At 38.2% G+C, this 16,973-nt stretch overlaps 1 protein-coding gene across 4 annotated transcripts in view; it reads right to left on the reverse strand.

Moving 5' to 3' along the window:
• The window catches only part of entpd1 (ectonucleoside triphosphate diphosphohydrolase 1), a 58,359-nt gene that overhangs the window by 8,041 nt on the left and 33,345 nt on the right, over positions 1 to 16,973 (reverse strand). For 3 of the 4 annotated variants that reach the window (XM_015347606.2, XM_015347609.2, XM_015347607.2), the window contains 4 exons: positions 7,305 to 7,429; positions 4,450 to 4,567; positions 2,184 to 2,334; positions 901 to 1,060 (listed from right to left, as the gene is read on the reverse strand). In XM_015347606.2, the coding sequence (XP_015203092.1) occupies positions 901 to 1,060; positions 2,184 to 2,334; positions 4,450 to 4,567; positions 7,305 to 7,429 (554 nt within the window). Of the gene's footprint in view, positions 1 to 900; positions 1,061 to 2,183; positions 2,335 to 4,449; positions 4,568 to 7,304; positions 7,430 to 13,133; positions 13,472 to 16,973 lie in introns of those variants that run through there. The other variant, XM_015347608.2, reaches the window with a different exon arrangement.

The following is a 16,973-nucleotide window of genomic DNA, read 5'->3' on the forward strand; positions in this document are numbered from 1 at the left end:
CATTGTGCCACTCTCCACCTTATTAATCCATCCATTTTCTAACCACTTCATCCTTTTCAGGGTCACAGGGGAGCTGGAGCCTAACTTGGCAAGGCAGAAACAGCCTGGATGGGAATCCAGTCCATCACAGGGCCACAGTATTAATGTACTCCTTTAATAAAATGTCTAGATGAGACTTACAACCCCTAAACTAAAGAAGTGTCATTTATTTTTAATTGACTTTTTTGGGATTTACACCTTATTTCAAGTGTAAAAAGATGCAGCATACATGTTGCCTTGTAATTAACAAGAAAAAACAGAAGGGAAACCGACTTGGAAAACAAAACACAGGCATAAATGAAAGGAGAAAGTCCAGAAAAAAGGGATGCGGAAAGAAAGGGAACGCGAAGAGAATGTGAATGTGGCCAGCATGCGAGCAGGAAAGAGAAAGCAGGAAAGACAGAAAGGAGGGCAGGCAGAGGGCGGTCTAATACAATTAGAGCTAAGGAACAACTCAAGAAGGGATGGCAAGCCAGCTTTTACTACCTTTAATGTTGTAAGGAAACATGTGTTTGAAGTTGCCTTAAAACTATGGAGTTGTTTCACATTTTCTCCAAGGCACACACAATTAAAAAAGGATCAGAGCCTAAATTGTGTTTTTCTTTGTCTACTTTTTAGAGTGGACTGAATCTCTGTTTGCTCTTACACACATGTACTGTATGAGAGGCACTATAAGCAATAGAATTTGTTGCATTTCTAACACTTACATAACTCTCTAAAATGAACTGTGGAACTGTGTAGGCTTGTGGTCTTTTGTCTGTAAACATGTAAACATTTTATGCAGCTGATTCTTTTGACACACCAACTTCGCAGGTTTCTTAAGAAAGCATGCGGTCCTTCTTATAAAGGCATATGAAGCACCTGTTTGAATTTTTCACTCAGGTAGTTCACGGTTATCCACCCATACGCCCCCTCCTCCTGGCCTGTGATGATCCGTGCTCCATGGTACTGGAAGGGGTAGGACTGGAGGGATTTTGCAACAGATGAGAGCACTTTGTCTGAGGCAGATGAATTTTCTTTTCTGCAAGAGAAAACAGAGCAAAACTCATTGCACCAGACTTATCTCTGTATTTACTTCAAATGATTAGACTTGACATGTTGCAGTTGCACTATGTACTATAGACATGACTAACTGCTGCTCAAGTCTCTCTGAAAAGAATCTCCATTGTTTTGATGACTAGCACTGGGCTGAGTGATTCTGAGACAAAGGAAAACTACTAGGCTGGTAATTCAAGGTGCACAATATGCTGTTTAGTGTTTTCCTTATTGAATAAGAGCAGAATACTGTATATTCATATGTGCACGTCATTTCCTTTTTGGCTTGGTCTGGAGTAAATCTGCTGCATTTTTGTGAATGTTAAGTAGGAGTGATAGTCTCAAGATACTGTAATTTTTCAGGCGATACACCTGTGATTCAAGGACAGACTCCATGAAGCAAGTGTGCTGATGGTACAAAAGGCTCTCCAGTGTAGTGAAGGAGGGAACTTCTTAACCCCAAAAAGGGAAGGAAAGATCAATTTGTGGTTCCAAACTGGGTTAACAAGTAGCATGGGTGTGCGTGATGTGGATTCAGGCAACAGGCGCCTGCCTGTGTTCTTCACCACCTATTAGATATTTACTACTTCATTTACTATTCCTTTGTTTTTATATCACAGAAAACATCTTTGTACTTGGGTGAGCTCCCACTGAAACACTCTTTTCTAAGGATATTTCTTAGATTTTCAGACACCTTTTTTGACTGACAGAATGATTTTGGGGGTTTTATGTAGATCTTAGTCTGTTTTACATAGCATGTAACCATAGTAACGTACAAATATACACTATGCAAATTCACAAATATTATGAATACTGTATAGGGTATGTTTGTTCATTCAGCACTGTAAGACCTTAAAATATATATCACATCTGAATATTTTTCTTTGACATACTTCTACATTTTCATATACAATAGCACATCTCATCCACCGCAAAGCCATATTTTGGGTTTGTGACATTTTCCTGATAGATAGGAAATGGGCTCGCACACGTTTCCTTTCTTTTAACATGCTTCCATCAAAGAAGGATTCTGCTAAATGAGTACATCAGAGTGAACAGGAGTACTTTCTAGGTCAACATCTGGAAGTTGATAGTGGGAAATAAAATACCTGAGCAACCTCATGCCTGCAGTGGCTCCTAGATAAACTGGTGTTTCGTTGTGTCTTCTTTCTGGTATTTTTACTTTTGCCTCATTCATACATTCTTGAAGAGATGCTCCTGCTCTCTTTGGGTCTGTACTGTAGCTGGAGATACCTGGGCCTGTGTGACGGGGCAAAGAGAGACAGTGAGTAGGTTATCTCACTGTCTCTTTCTACATCAGAAACTAGGACTCTTATGCTTTTGGACAGCAATATGTATATAAAGACATAACAAGCAGAACTCAAAATACATTTCTATAAGCTTTAGACCACTATGCTCATTTTAAATCATTACTATTTTATATTGTGTGTTTTTGCTAAGACAGTATAAGTATTTTAAGATTTTTATGCGTGTTGTTGTTAAATGTCATGCAATGGAAAGGGTTATTTTATATAATATACCATTATGTTCACATGTAAACATGAACCTTTTTCTAGGAAAAAAAAGATAGGAAGGCACCAGGACTACTCTGGTTGGAGGGAACTGATAATCCCACATGGAGACCAGACTCCACATATAGATAATTTAAACTGGCCAATTAAATCTATTCTACAAGTTTTTGGGAGATAGGAGAAAACTGGAGGTCAAGTAATTTCCTGGAGGACCACAATTTAACATCATAATGGTGGCACAGCTGTTAGGATTGGTGCCTCACAGCACTGGTACCCCTGGATCAGTTCCAGACCTGTGGAGGTCATATGTTCTCCAAGTGTTTGGATGAGATTCTTTTGGGTTCTCCAGTTTCCTTCCACAGCCCAAAAACATACTGGTAGGTAACAGTCTTCTGGAAGAACTGGCCCTCATGGCCTGCGTGTTTGTTTCTGCCATTAGAAACTAGACTAGTTTGATAATAGGAAATAAAATCTAAATTAGTTATGTATTTTAGTTTCTCGTTTAATATATCTTATTAGTAATCCTCTTTTTCCTAGTCAGAACTGCAGCTATCTTTACAAAATATTGAAAAAATATTTAATAGGTTCATTTGAGCCAATATAAGAAATAAAACGAAGGTAAAATGAAAATAGAGCAGTGAAAAAGGAAATGAGTGACACTCCTACATTGACTAATGGCTGTGCAGATATCCCTCAAGAAATATTTTGAGATGGAAAAATTTAAGAAATGCAGAATAATCTGTCAGTATTATAATCCAACTCAAGTGTCACCACTACAGTTTTGGCTATAAATTAAAATTTACAACAGTTCTTCCAGCTGTAAAAGCTTTCAATTTAAAGTTTAAATTTTACCTTAGTTTGGACTCTCCACAACTTACATGGAATTCCTCCACTATTCACTTATCTATGCTTAATTGTTTTAAGTAGTTTTAATAGGACACAGTATGCATTTAATGTCAGTAAGACATTCCCTACTCTTTTACCTCAGTGCAGAGTTGAACAAAGAAACATTTATATTTTTAAGTCATTAAAAGATATACTTTGGAGTAAATGCTTAAATTATCAAAAGAGTATTGTTGAGATTTGTAAGGAGAGCGCTAATTAAATTTTCATTTCAAGTGAAAGGAAAAAATAATGAGTATTATTCACTTGATTTAATTTCAAATGCCCCTATTGGAAAGGGATTAATTGCAGTGTTCACTTGCAAAATCCATAAGGTTCCAATACATAATTCTTGTACTTTTAAGTACTTATAAATTTCATACAAATGAGGCGTTAGATTTTTTTTTGAGCATGCAATAAAAAATGAAAAAATGAAAATAAGGACATGGCACAACACATCCATGTGCATATCTTTTTTAACACTTCATACTATGTGTACATTCCTGCATTACAATACATTAAAATTGTATCATATCAAAATAAGAAGTAGTTCCAACACTGAAATTCAAACAAAAAACTGTATACAAACTTTATACAATGTTATTTGTTTAATACGTATAATGTCTTAGCAATTATTATAATTGTAATATAACTTTTTAAGAAAGGACAGTATTGGTTGCTTTGATACGTGTTTGTGGATGATCAGTATCATTAGTGAAAAAAATTAAAAAATGTCCATCATGCTTGTGGTTTTATTACTGTATTATTCTAACAAAACTGTCAATGTGTATAGAAAGAACTCTTCTAAATAGCTAGGAATGTCAGACTGTCTCTAACCCTGGATTAAATTGTTGTGTGTTTTAAGAAACCATGCAGGTTTGTGCATTCAGAAAATCTCCAAGACAAGATGCAGAAAGACCTTTTGGCCCAGGAAAGCCATTTCTTAACAGCCTGGCTATACCTTTTACATGACAGACGTGTAGCTGTTTAACCACTCCTGTGTCATTCTGTTTCTCCGCTGGCCACTCATAGATGTATAAGGAAGTGTGAGAAGATCCAGCATCCAAGACAATACCATACTAAGGAAGGACAGAGAAAAGAGTAAACATTTACCAAAACTGTCAGAACCACAGCTGCACACTTTCACACAGCAGAGTCAATGAAACATTTGTTCATGCTGTCATACAAGGAGTTGGCTGAGTCTAAGATAGTGCCATAGATAAGAATTAAGAGACTTCAGAGAGTCAGGTTTGACACAAACCATGCTTAACAATTTATTGCCACTTTATTCCCCTGTCTAAGACCCATTTACAATGAGCCTTTTTCCTGTTAACACTCAAATACAGCTTTCAACTCACAGTAAAACTACAATATGTCAACTATTGTTACAACTATTGAAGTGTCTTTAAGAATGTAGATAGCATTGGTAACACATGGATATTGTCAACATTTCTAGTCCCTGGGGCCTCCAAAGCAAGGAGATGTTTTGCTGCAATGTTCAGCCCAAGATTCACAGATCCAAGCAATTGTAAAATTAACCTTGGTTTACCTTAGCTGAGTTCTTGCTAAATGGTTAAGAGTGGCATCAACAGTTTAGGGACACTGAATAAAACAGGCAGGTACAGAGAAACAGAAAAGCACGAGACAGGAGGGATGACAAGGGACAGCAAGTCAGAAGGCGAGAAGTCCTTATCCAGATAATCTAGAAAGACCAGAGTGAAGTTGACTATTTGTACCTTGTTAAGAGAAATTTCTCTTCTGTTGTTGTTAGAAACTTTGAGTTCTTGTATAAAGAACCTCTCGGTTAAAAATGCCTTCTCCAGGATAGTGGGTGCATTTTTTAGCATAGCAAGATTGGTTCCTATTCATTTTGTAGCATCCACGTGTAGCGGCAATGCTTGTTAATAAGACAGAATTAAGTGTTGCTGTGCTTTCCCAAATGATGCCTCATCTCTCTGTTCATCTCTGTGGTGCAGCCACAGAGAAACTATTCATGCAGGCTGATTTAAAGATGTTTTCTTTTGATAAGGGACAGCTCCCAAATGGGGATGCTAAGCCTGGCTATCATGATCAATGGTCATCCATTGGCGCCTATCTGTCTAGGGAGTGCCAGATGGACATCTGGACTGTATTCCTAAGTGTCAGGAGTACGTGACTCATATCTCACCTTGATCAACCAATCAGGGACTGGTAGGGCCAAGTAACCCACATGGGACTCTGATGCCCATGGAACTTTCAGCCAATGAATGAGCTGAAGTTCTTCCAGGTAAAAACAGGCAACACAGAGCTCCTGAGAGAATTCTGTGGACTTTCCTGAAAGGGAGAATTCAAAGGAGAATTCCAGGGCAGGACAGCCTAGGAGCAGAAGGCTCCCAAGGGCAGGACATTCTCGCAGCACGTCTCCTGACCATCCTGAGACTCAGCCCGAACAACCACGGAACGGCCAGTGTGTCCGAGTGCCAGAACTTTCCTTTGTTCTAAGAGTCGAGAGCAGAGGTTGCCAGAGAGTAACCAGAGGATCCACCCGAGGTTAGCATCAGCAGCAAGCCTCATGAACAGGTCGGAACTGTGGACAGCTGAATCACTATTCAGAACTAGCTCTTCATCAGGAATGAACCGGTCCTCTTCCTGACTTGCTGGGACCCACAGTCATCTTTTCTTCTGTGCACAAACTTTGTTAGTTAAAGCCAACACTAACTAGCCGGCCAATGAGCATCAGCAGCGCACTGTCGCAAGCCGCACAGCACAGCCTGGCACGGAGCCAGGGAGCCCGCAGGAGATCTGAATCCCCAGAGATTGGATGAGTATTCAACTTCAATGCATTACAGCTCGAGAAAATTAAATTGTTATCCCAACCAGTTGATATCAATTTAATTCCTAAGAGTTATGTACTTGTTTTGAGTATCTAATGTAGAAGTTATAACCAAGTTCATTTAAGAAACGGTCTAAATGAATGATATACTGAACGTATGTCCTCTCGATAAGATCTGTTAGGTTTACATGCATATTTTATGTATTAATAAATGTATCCTCGTGTATTAGTACCTGTGTGTGTGTGCGTTGTTTGAGTTATATTGCATGGTTGGATTCTAAAGCCATCAAAAGAATCAATTTTGTGATTTACTGCTACAATTAATAATTGTCCCAGTAAATGCCCAAACCCTACAGAAGTGGTGCCTTCAGAGAGCACACTACACACGTTTACATAAGAGATATAACCGTAGGTCATACTCTGTTTAGTTTAGAAGGCAGCTTTCTCTTCTTTTGGCCTTTGTAAGCGTTATATACTGTAAGAGCTGAATACTTGGTACATATCAACTATGATATACTGTAGACCTTAGAAAATTATTCAGACTTCTACATATTTTGGTGAAATTTTATGCCCACGTAGAGCGAGTATTTTTTTTATAACTTGATGGTGCTGTACTGGGAGGTACTCCTTGCTTAGTGTGGGTGCTACTGTAACAGCTGATATTCATATTTAAGATGAAGCTTTCCTTGAGCAACTGCTACATTAGTCTGCTCATATTGTTAAGGCCGCTGACCACACAGGCCTGTGAGGCACCCAGGACGCTAGGCAGTAACCTACTCCTGACCATTGATCTGCCAATATATTAATTTTTTTTTAAATCCTTGCCTACAGTATATTATAACCCCAGCCTCCTGAATATAGAGCACATGAGATGGAGAAGCTGTTTTGACAGATCTGGCGTCATATGCATTAGAAGGCATTGTTGAAATGCAAAACTCAATGCAAAAAGAACATTTTTGGAAATAAGCTGCAGCCATGCTACATCAGTGAGACTAACAGATTACCTTAAACTTCTTGGGAAGAGGTTTATTCTGTACCACAGCTGTAGTCACTAAAGCGATGATTCCCAGAGCAATGAGGACAGCAAGAGCAATAACCCATGGTGAGTGCCAGGGGTTCTTCTTCATTTCTAGAAGTTGCAAAAGGGGGACAAAAGAATGTTGGTATTAGATGAAAGGCTTTAAGTAGTGCAGATTATTTGGGTTGATTTTACATTGTGGTCAAGTATCATCGCCAGCAGCCATATTACCCTGCAACTCACAACTGGCAACCCACTGAAGCTAAGCAGGTGTGAGCCTGGTCAGTACCTGGATGGGAGACCTCGTGGGAAAAACTAAGGTTGCTGCTGGAAGAGGTGTTTGAGCACCCCCTGCTGATCCCACTCCCTGTGGTCTATGTGGGTCCTTATACCCCAGTATAGCGACGGGGACACTATACTGTAAACAGGTGCCATCCTTCGGTTGAGATGTAAAACCAAGGTCCTGACTCTGTGGTCATTAAAAGTCACAGGGTGTTTCTCAAAGAGTAGGGGTGTAACCCTGGCGTCCCTTACCAATCATGGCCTCCTAATAATCCCCATCTATGAATTGGCTTCATTACTCTGCTCTCCTCCCCACTGATAGCTGATGTGTGGTGAGCATTCTGGCGCACTATGGCTGCCGTCGCATCATCCAGGTGGATGCTGCACATTGGTGGTGGTGGAGGGGAGTCCCCTGTAAAGCACTTTGAGTGGAGTGTCCAGAAAAGAGCTATATACTGTAAGTGTTAGCAATTATTATTATCATTATGTCCTGGCTTTCATTTCTGTAACCACTAAACTATTTACTAAGTGTAAGCAATTATTATTATTATTTTGTCTGCATAAAGTAGATTGTAAAGCATTTTAAGTAAGAACATCTAACTTTTCATGTTCTTACATACAGGTGGCAAAAAGTATCAAATTAAGTGTTATGTATTGTAGCTTATTACCAAGATATAGGAAACTTACTCAAATCCCTACTGCATGAACACATAGCAATATATTTATATAGGAATGGGTAACAGGTTTATTCCATGCTGAAAGGAGAAAAAAGAAAAGGTTTTGGCTGTGGAGCATTCTACCTACCCAATATATTTATATATGTTGAGATGGAGATAAAGACAGATCATATCTTTTATCATAATGGTGGTAAACATTTTATCAGAATGGTATCATTTGTAGTTAAAAGGTTTATCAAGGGTGTAATTGCTGCATCTCTGACCTCTGCGAGACGTTCTGCAGCAGTTATTCAGCTATCAGGCTTGCATTCTAAAACTTTTAAAATCTACTGCCTTGACTGCTCCAGTACTATTCAGATGGAATATTTACCCATTTGAGACTGAGTTTGAAAATTAAAAATAGAAAAATAGATAAAATCAGGAAGGCAACCCGGCAAACCTAAAACAAGTGCCTACTGTACATATCCTGCTCTAATTTTAAAAAAAAGGAAAAGTATTTCCTTATAAATGACACTAAACACAGTTGATGTTTTTCAGACCACCTTTTTTGTAGTATTAAAACAGTATAAACTTTCTGATTTCTAAGAGTTTAAAACAATCCGTTTCAAAGGCACAATTCATGCAAGTTGAGAGGTTTTGAAATTCTCAGACTTGAATTGCTATTTTCACACAACCCATTCCATGGAAATGCAATTGTAAATAATGCATCTCCAGTATTAAAGAATCCTCAATGAAGATCTATTATCAGCACTGTGACAGCAAAGCAGTGCGCTTGTGTCTGTTGGGGCTTCACATAAAAACAATTCTAAATGCATCTTTCTGCACAGCCTGTTTCTTTTTAAAATATCACCCAATCTAAGAATTTTGTTAACAATCAGACTCGGGCTCTATGGAAATCATGACCCAGAATGATGATAGACCTCAAAGTTATTGGCCTTCCCACCGTTTTTTTTTTCCACGAAAGCTCCCCGACATAACACCTCATAAATGCGTATTTGGAGTTAAGAAATGAAGACACTTAGTGAAAACTTATTCCAATACATCTCCTGAATTACCTGGTATGGTTTTAAAATGTAAACAAATTAGTTTTAAGAACAAAAATAAAGGAAACTTAATCAAAGTCTACAACAGAATTAAAAAAAAACCTTTAACTTCATCTGGCCAATATGCCGGCAGCAATCATCTGAGGCTGGGCCTTGGGAAATAATCTAATACAATTACAGGGGCCAAGAAAAGAACTTTTAACATTGTCAGGTCTGTAAATTACATTTTGCTTCTATTTCACCTTCCAAGAGCTCTCCTTCTGCCGCATTAGAAAGCCTCCCAAGGATTATGCAGTCTATTTTGGAATTCAATCAAATAAGCAGGATATATAAGAAACCTTTGAGAGCCATATCTACATACACATCCTACACAGTGTGCCTTCCAATGTACTGACTAAAAGGATTTACAAAGCAGAGAGCCTGCCAGGAATTTAAAGTTTTAACTGGGCTATTAAAACTAGAAAATACATTAGTTGCATGCTTCCTGTTCTTTTTCCCCAAAAGAAAAGTTCACGTAGCTCCCATCCAGATAGCCAACTATCATAAACAATAAAATAAATTCCAGATGTGTTATTGTTAGTTCATGGATGTTCCAGTTTTTCAGTGTTTTTGTTACTCTTTGGAGTTCTTGTGTGTCCTTTAGGACACAATTATCTCCTTTATTGATCAGGTGAGCTGAATTGCAATGAACATATCTGCAGACACAGTTTCTAAGAAAGGCAGATTGAAAAAGGATGGATGGAATAAGAACAAGGTTGTGCTTTTGCACTTGTTTTTAATGTTCCCCATGCTTCCTTGCTTTGTCATTTTGCACTGTGTACCACTCAGAGCACTGCATCCAACCCACAATTACATGTGTAGATGAGAAGTGACAGATTTCACAGTAAAGAGCTAAATTTTGAAAATTAAGTGAAAACCTGCACTTGTCTGTTTAATGCTCCATTTTGGGGCCAACCTTTTCCAAATCTAGTATGGAAATGTAAACATGAATTAGCTCATTTCACAAACAACAGTTTTATGTACCTAACTCAGCTTTGTGTTTATAAAGTATGCAGTCATCAACAGCTATTACTCACATTCTCACAAGCCATTAAATTTTTGGCTTGCTTTTAAAAACACTAACCTCAAAAGAGGTTCATTGCAATCCATCAATCTGATCTATCCAGTAGTCCTTGTACTTCATGAGAGAAACATTGTACAGTTTTGTTACATTTAGCAACTTATTGTAGTTTGCTGCTAATAAAAGCAATACACAGCTTGACTTCCCACTTTTTGTCAATGTTAACCCTTTGCTTTCTTGACTAACTTGCTGGAAACAAGGATACAGGAGGCGAACAAATCATATAATGTGGTACGTTAAGATTTGCAGAAAGCTAATAACAATGAACTGATAATAGTTCAGTAAAAAAGATTAATTCTAAAATTTCAAGCAGCAGTCACCCCAGATAATACATATATTGATTGAGAAATAGTTAATTGATAGGAAAAGGAGAGTACAGACAGTATACCACAGGCATCTGTAACAGGACCACAGATTTTCCTAATTTACATCAATGATCTAGAAGCTAGTAATCTAGTGTGGTCTGCAGATGATACCCACCAGGTGGATTAATGAACACTACAGAAAAGGACATTTACAAAACATTGGAAAGGACATTTCAGAAAGACCAGACAATTTAGACAATTTTCAAGACAGAGCAAATACTTGACAGATGATGTTTAATTTATATTAATTCAATACTACAAATAAAATAGGAAATATTGAGCTCGAAGGATCTACAGTATGAAAGACTCAGGTGTTCATGTTCACATTACTTTCCTCCTCTAGGCATTCTGGACAAACTTAAAAAAATAGGACAATGAAAAGTGGAAAGCTTAAAGTGTGGGCTTTTACATTCAAACTGTACACTGCACAAGTAAAGCATCCATTATACTGTAAATTCTAAAGATTGCATTTCTGGAATAAGTCCAAAGAAGAGAGTGCAGTGAAACATCCTGGCTTTAAAGATATGCATCAAACATTTAATTTCTATTTTATTCAAGAGAATAAATCGGAATCAACAGCAAAAAATGAAACAAAGGGTCTCGAGCAGAATCTAGTGGCCCATGCATTTAAAACTGACAACAGGAGGCATCTTTACAGAGTTGTGGACGTCTGGAAAAAGCTACTCATCCATTTGCTTGATGCACATACTCTAGCTTCTTTCAAGAATCAACCAGATGAAATCCTTAGGTCAATAAACTAATAGCAATCAACCTACATACTAGTGTGGGATAACACTAGATGGGATTAACTTGTTTAGCTCTTAAACGTCCCTAAGTATAATGATGGAAAAAAGAAATGGAACATTATGGAATTAGAAACCTGCAGTTATAGCTTATGTACTTTCACAAAAAGTTGTCAATTTGTTTTAAGCCCATCGACCAGCAATACAGCTTGTGCAGTGAGGCATTGCAACTTGCCAATCACACAAAAGCTCGTTAGGAGCACTTTTACCCAACGAGGTCTAGGTGGAACAATGCCTGATCTGGTCCACCATTAAAAAGGCCTTAATTCAAAGCTTAGGTCACTGCAAGAAAAAGGCCACACTTAGTCAGTTTTCTGTGCATTCCATAATGCCTTGAATGTCACCAGAAGCAAGGCAACCACTGTGTCCGACTGCAGAGAAGGTTCAAGCAGACCAGCAGGACAGAAGACCACCCAAGATCCGGTCGCCCTCGAGTTACCACACCAGAGCAGGACAGACACAGACTGGTCCATCTGAGAGATTGTTTCATATCTGCCACCCATACTGCTGCCGGCAGACACGATGCCCGCATCAGTGAGAGGACAGTGATGCTCCATGCAGCTGGCCTTAGAGCATGGCAACCTCCTAGACATCACACCCGACTGGCTTGGGCCAGACTGAGGCTCCGATGGACTCGTCAGCGGTGGCATCAGGTCCTCTTCAAGGATGAGTTACTCTTCAGCCTGTTCCATGCAGACGGGAGGGCCAGAGTGTGGAGGAGGAGATGTTGCATTTTTTTCCCCATCAGTTTATAAAGTATTCACTCAGTGGAGCACTGTCCATCACTTGATTGTTTCCAAATAAATATCAGTATACTAACATAATCCAAACTCAAATATTATCCATAAATACACCAGAGCTTCGCCAACAGTAATACACCTGTTTTCAGTCATTTACCTTTATCTAATCATACAGGGGAAAAATTATTTGTAGCCTGCTCTTGTAAACAATTACAATTACAAAATTGTAAACAATTTTACTATACACGGTAAAAAGGAAAATAATAAATTTACATATAAAGTTGAAAAACTAGGTGTTAATACTATGAGAAACAGGAAACCGTTAAATGTACCTAATGCACATATGACTCATACTAGCCAGCAGGAATAAATTATGGCTAAGAAGCTGTTTTTAAACTAGTTTATACAAACCACTGAGAAAAACAGCTCATGTTTACAATATGTTTAGGCACAGATGTCTGATATGATTCAGTGTACAACCTGACCTACGTCCTTCAGGAAATCCAATTTTTCCAAACTTGAGTACTGCAGTTCAGAATAATTAACAATACCAAGTTTTCTGGGAAAACATGCCAGCAGGATTCCAAACAAAGACAAAACGATCATACAAAATGAATATTTCTTCATTAGTATGAAATCTAATGTTACAGCATTGCAAACCAAAATGGAAATGTCCCGGATAGTTTTGTAGATGTCTTTAAGTATTAATTTACTGTCAATTACTATAATTACTAGAATTCAGTTTGGTCCAGAATAATTTGCAAAACATAAAATTGTTTACTTACCTCTTCAATAGCAGAGGAACAGTTCCTAAACAATTCTGATAATGCAGACTGATATTGTGTACATACAAAATAAGAAACAAGTATGCTTTCTTTGGAGGAAAGTTCACAAGTGTTTTTACTGGTATTTCTGCAAACACTAAGGCCGCTAGCTTATTCTTGTTGCCACGGAAACAGAACAAATTTGTGCTCTGGAAACTATTTAAAGTAGTTCAGAAAAGGCTAAAGATTTTGTAATTTATTGCAATTCACTCAGACACAAGAAAACACAATCCCCATTCATCTTCTGAGAATTATTTTTTTTTTCCGGGGAAATAAAAGAAAAATGATCCTGATGGAAATATCTGTTGTGGAACTCCTTGTCTTGTATTTACTTTAGAACTGCAAAGAGGAATTAATTTAGCCTTTTATGATGTCACTGTTAGACATTGGAATTCCCTGTGATCTCTTGAAACCCATTCTGCCAGAATTGGAACAGATGACCCTTTACATGCAAAAGAATGCATGGCTGAATTCATTGTTGATAGTGAAAGCATGAATTCTCATACCAAATAGCTTTCCCTGATCAGTTGCTCAGAAATAATCGGAGACTGACTTTGAATTTCATAGAAAATTTCCACATTTTTGAGGCACAGCTTGTGTAGTCCTGTTCATTAATGTTCAATGTACAAAAAGGAGGAAAACACCAAAATTGGAGATGAAAACATTAGTATCTTTAATTCAGAGAAAATATTGAAAAAATAATCCTGGTTAATACCTCATTCTCGATTATACCCGTCAACAACTGTTACATACTTACAAAATATATCATCCCTGTAAATACATGGTTATGTTAAGATAGAGGAGTATTTTCAAATGTGGATATTTACAGATTAGCCTTTTGGAATTCTTCACATTTCCCAAAATAAAAATAGTCACTGTGGTCTGGTGTATATTCTCAAATGGGTAGTTACTGTGCTCTTAAAGAAATACAGCTTTCCTTGAGAGAGTTTTTACCCTGGAGGGGAGATGGGATTCCCCATACACAATCTATGCTTGCCCAGGCCAGTCCCAAGCATAACAGGGAACTCTGTTAAGAGCCCTTGACAATGAGCCCAGTATGGTGTCATGCTTTTCTACCCTAAGGGGAACCCTCTTGGAATGCATTCCAGATAGCAACAACCACCAAACACTGCAACAGTCCTACATTCTTTTGGACAGGAAAGGACAGGAAAGACCACCAGAGCCTTTAGGGAATGGAAATTAATTGCACATTATAATTTAACTGTTTGTGAAGGAAAAAGGACCAAGAAAAAAAAAGAACTGCATATTACTGTATATCCCCTACCTCCTATGATACAGAATATAAACCAGAAACAGCAATGTACCCTTAAGTCTTTGATTTTGAGGCAGTCACTCTCAGAAGTATCTCTGCAAACATACTTCTAAATTAAATTATATACATATCACATTACCTAAGCTTTGTAAACATCATTTGTTAGGAAATGTGTTCAGAGGTTTTTACATTTATTACTTTTAACATATGTAATACAAGGCATTAACACCTGCACAGCAGCTGTTACTGCATGTTATGCAGTGTTTTTACTAGCCCCTAACCATAAGAGAAACTCCCAAACCCATGGAATTCCTGCACTCTAAATATCAGCCTTCAGAATAGCTGCTGATATTCTATTACCTATCATTTATCTGTTGTACTTTAAGACAACTTCTTTTCAAATGAAAGCATCCACATTTCCTCCAACGTTTCATAAGGAAATTCACCAAAGATGCACACATGTGAGCTACCCCTGGATATCATGAAACAGTTTCATTGCCAGCTCTTTGCTCGGTCTGTAATCGAGTCAGATCAGTACTTGAATAGAAAACTTCAGAGAAAACCCAGTTTGCTAATGTCAGTGGTGTGGGTGGACCACTAGGTGGCACTCTTCCTTCTAGACCAGAATGTTCAAACCAAACCTTTGGTATGTTGACTGGGGACAGTGTGCTGGAGGAGATGCTATCCTGTTCATCTGAGGTCCTGACTTTAATCATTAAAGACTCCTCGTCACTGCTTATAAAAGTAGAAGTCTTCCCTGCATTTCTTCCTAAATTCTCAAGCAGGTTCTCCCTTCTCTACCCAATCTGTTGTGTAATGGGGTTGCTGGGGCATAATAGCTCCATGGGTCTGTACTTCACTTCAGGGGTGGATGTTGTGCATTGTATCCTTTGTGGTGAAAAGTATTACTTACAAAAGCAGTTAATTTAAACTAGACAGCTACAAATTTGTAAAAAGGTGTTTAAATTGTTAATCATTGAACACAACAGTGTAGAGAACTCTTAAAACTGAGGCAGTACAAATATTGCTTCAATCCAGCATTCTTTCAAAGAGAAAACATTTTCTGCCACCATGTTTGCAAAATGAATATAAACCACTCATATCTCTGGGTGACATTCAATATATTAAATCACCACTAGATATAAAGTATTTCAGGTGGGTAGCTGCCTCAGCATGCATAGGCCGCAAAGGAACAAGTAATAGGTTTATGTCATGCTGAAAAGAGAAGAAAGAAAACAATGTTTCAGCCATGGAGCCTTCTTCAGGTGTGAGAAAGATGGGGCAGGAGGCAAAGGTAATGTAGCACAGGAGAGCAAAAGCTGGGAGAGAGGAGGGGCAGAAGGCAGGAGCAGGGGACAGAGTGGCCAATCAGGAAGTGTGAAGTCAGGATAGGTGAAGAGAGGTGTGAAATGAAATCTACAGTGAATAGAGAGAATTTAGAAGAAAAGTAGTCTGTCATTGAGAGAAAGGGGAAGGTGTGATCCTAGCTGCAGGATAATTTTAGTTTCTGTAGTCTTTCTGATGTACGAGTTCAGAAAACCATCTTCGAGAACATAAACGAAAAGATTAGTGTGATTATTGCCATCGGAATGTGAAAATGAGAAACAATGGGCTTGGAGAGATTTTTAATCTTCACAGCCCTAACATGTTCTCTGAAGCGGTCTGCAAGTCTCCTTCCTGTTTCCCAAATGTAGATGGCTGGGATATAAAGACTCCACAAATTACAATGACAGTTACAAATGAGAGGACATTAGTTGGTTAGTTAATCTGAGGATCTTTTCCGTTTCTTAAAAGGAACTCGTTTTCTGATGGGGCAACTTGGTGTGCACTCATAATGTATTGTGTAAAGTCTCTCCTATTTTCAGACTTAAAAAGTAGTTTCCACTTGTGACCACTAAGGCAAACTGCTTGACCTGGACAATGGCTTTGAGGATTGTTTTTCAAGACTTGAATCAGGTCTCTTGCCCTGTTCGAGGATAGAAAGGTTCAGCTATAACCCTGCAAGTTTCCATTTTAACTTGAGCTTAGTTGAGCCTTAATTGAACTAAGTTACTAAACTGGAAAATGTGCAAGTTGTTTCTTTGCTTATGAGATGCAATAGTTAGAAAACAATGTCCGGTGTGTTTAATAGCTGAAAACATAAATAGTTCAAATGAATGCTATTATTGTGTTGAATGTTGTAACAGAGCTTGGCTGGAACAAAAACCATCAGGTGGGTAGGTGGAGGTCTCCAGGACTGGTTATTGCAAACCCATGAACTGTACTACCGTCTTTGCCTTATTTGTGTATCAGACTCTGAAGCAATTGCATAAAAGGGTTTCTAGAACTTGAAAACTGCATCTGACTTATTGAAGAATTTACAGAACCACCAAGCTACTTGCAAACTAGTAGTTGCAATAATAACCAGGATAGGAATGATGCATGTAGAACAGCTCCTTTCTATGAAATCAAATCCTTGTAGCACCAGGCGTCCACTCTAAGAAGCATCTTGTGCAATCCATTCCCTTCCACTACATTTTAATTCTAAG

This window comes from Lepisosteus oculatus, chromosome 4, assembly GCF_040954835.1.
Source record: "Lepisosteus oculatus isolate fLepOcu1 chromosome 4, fLepOcu1.hap2, whole genome shotgun sequence".
Lineage (NCBI taxonomy): Eukaryota > Metazoa > Chordata > Actinopteri > Semionotiformes > Lepisosteidae > Lepisosteus > Lepisosteus oculatus.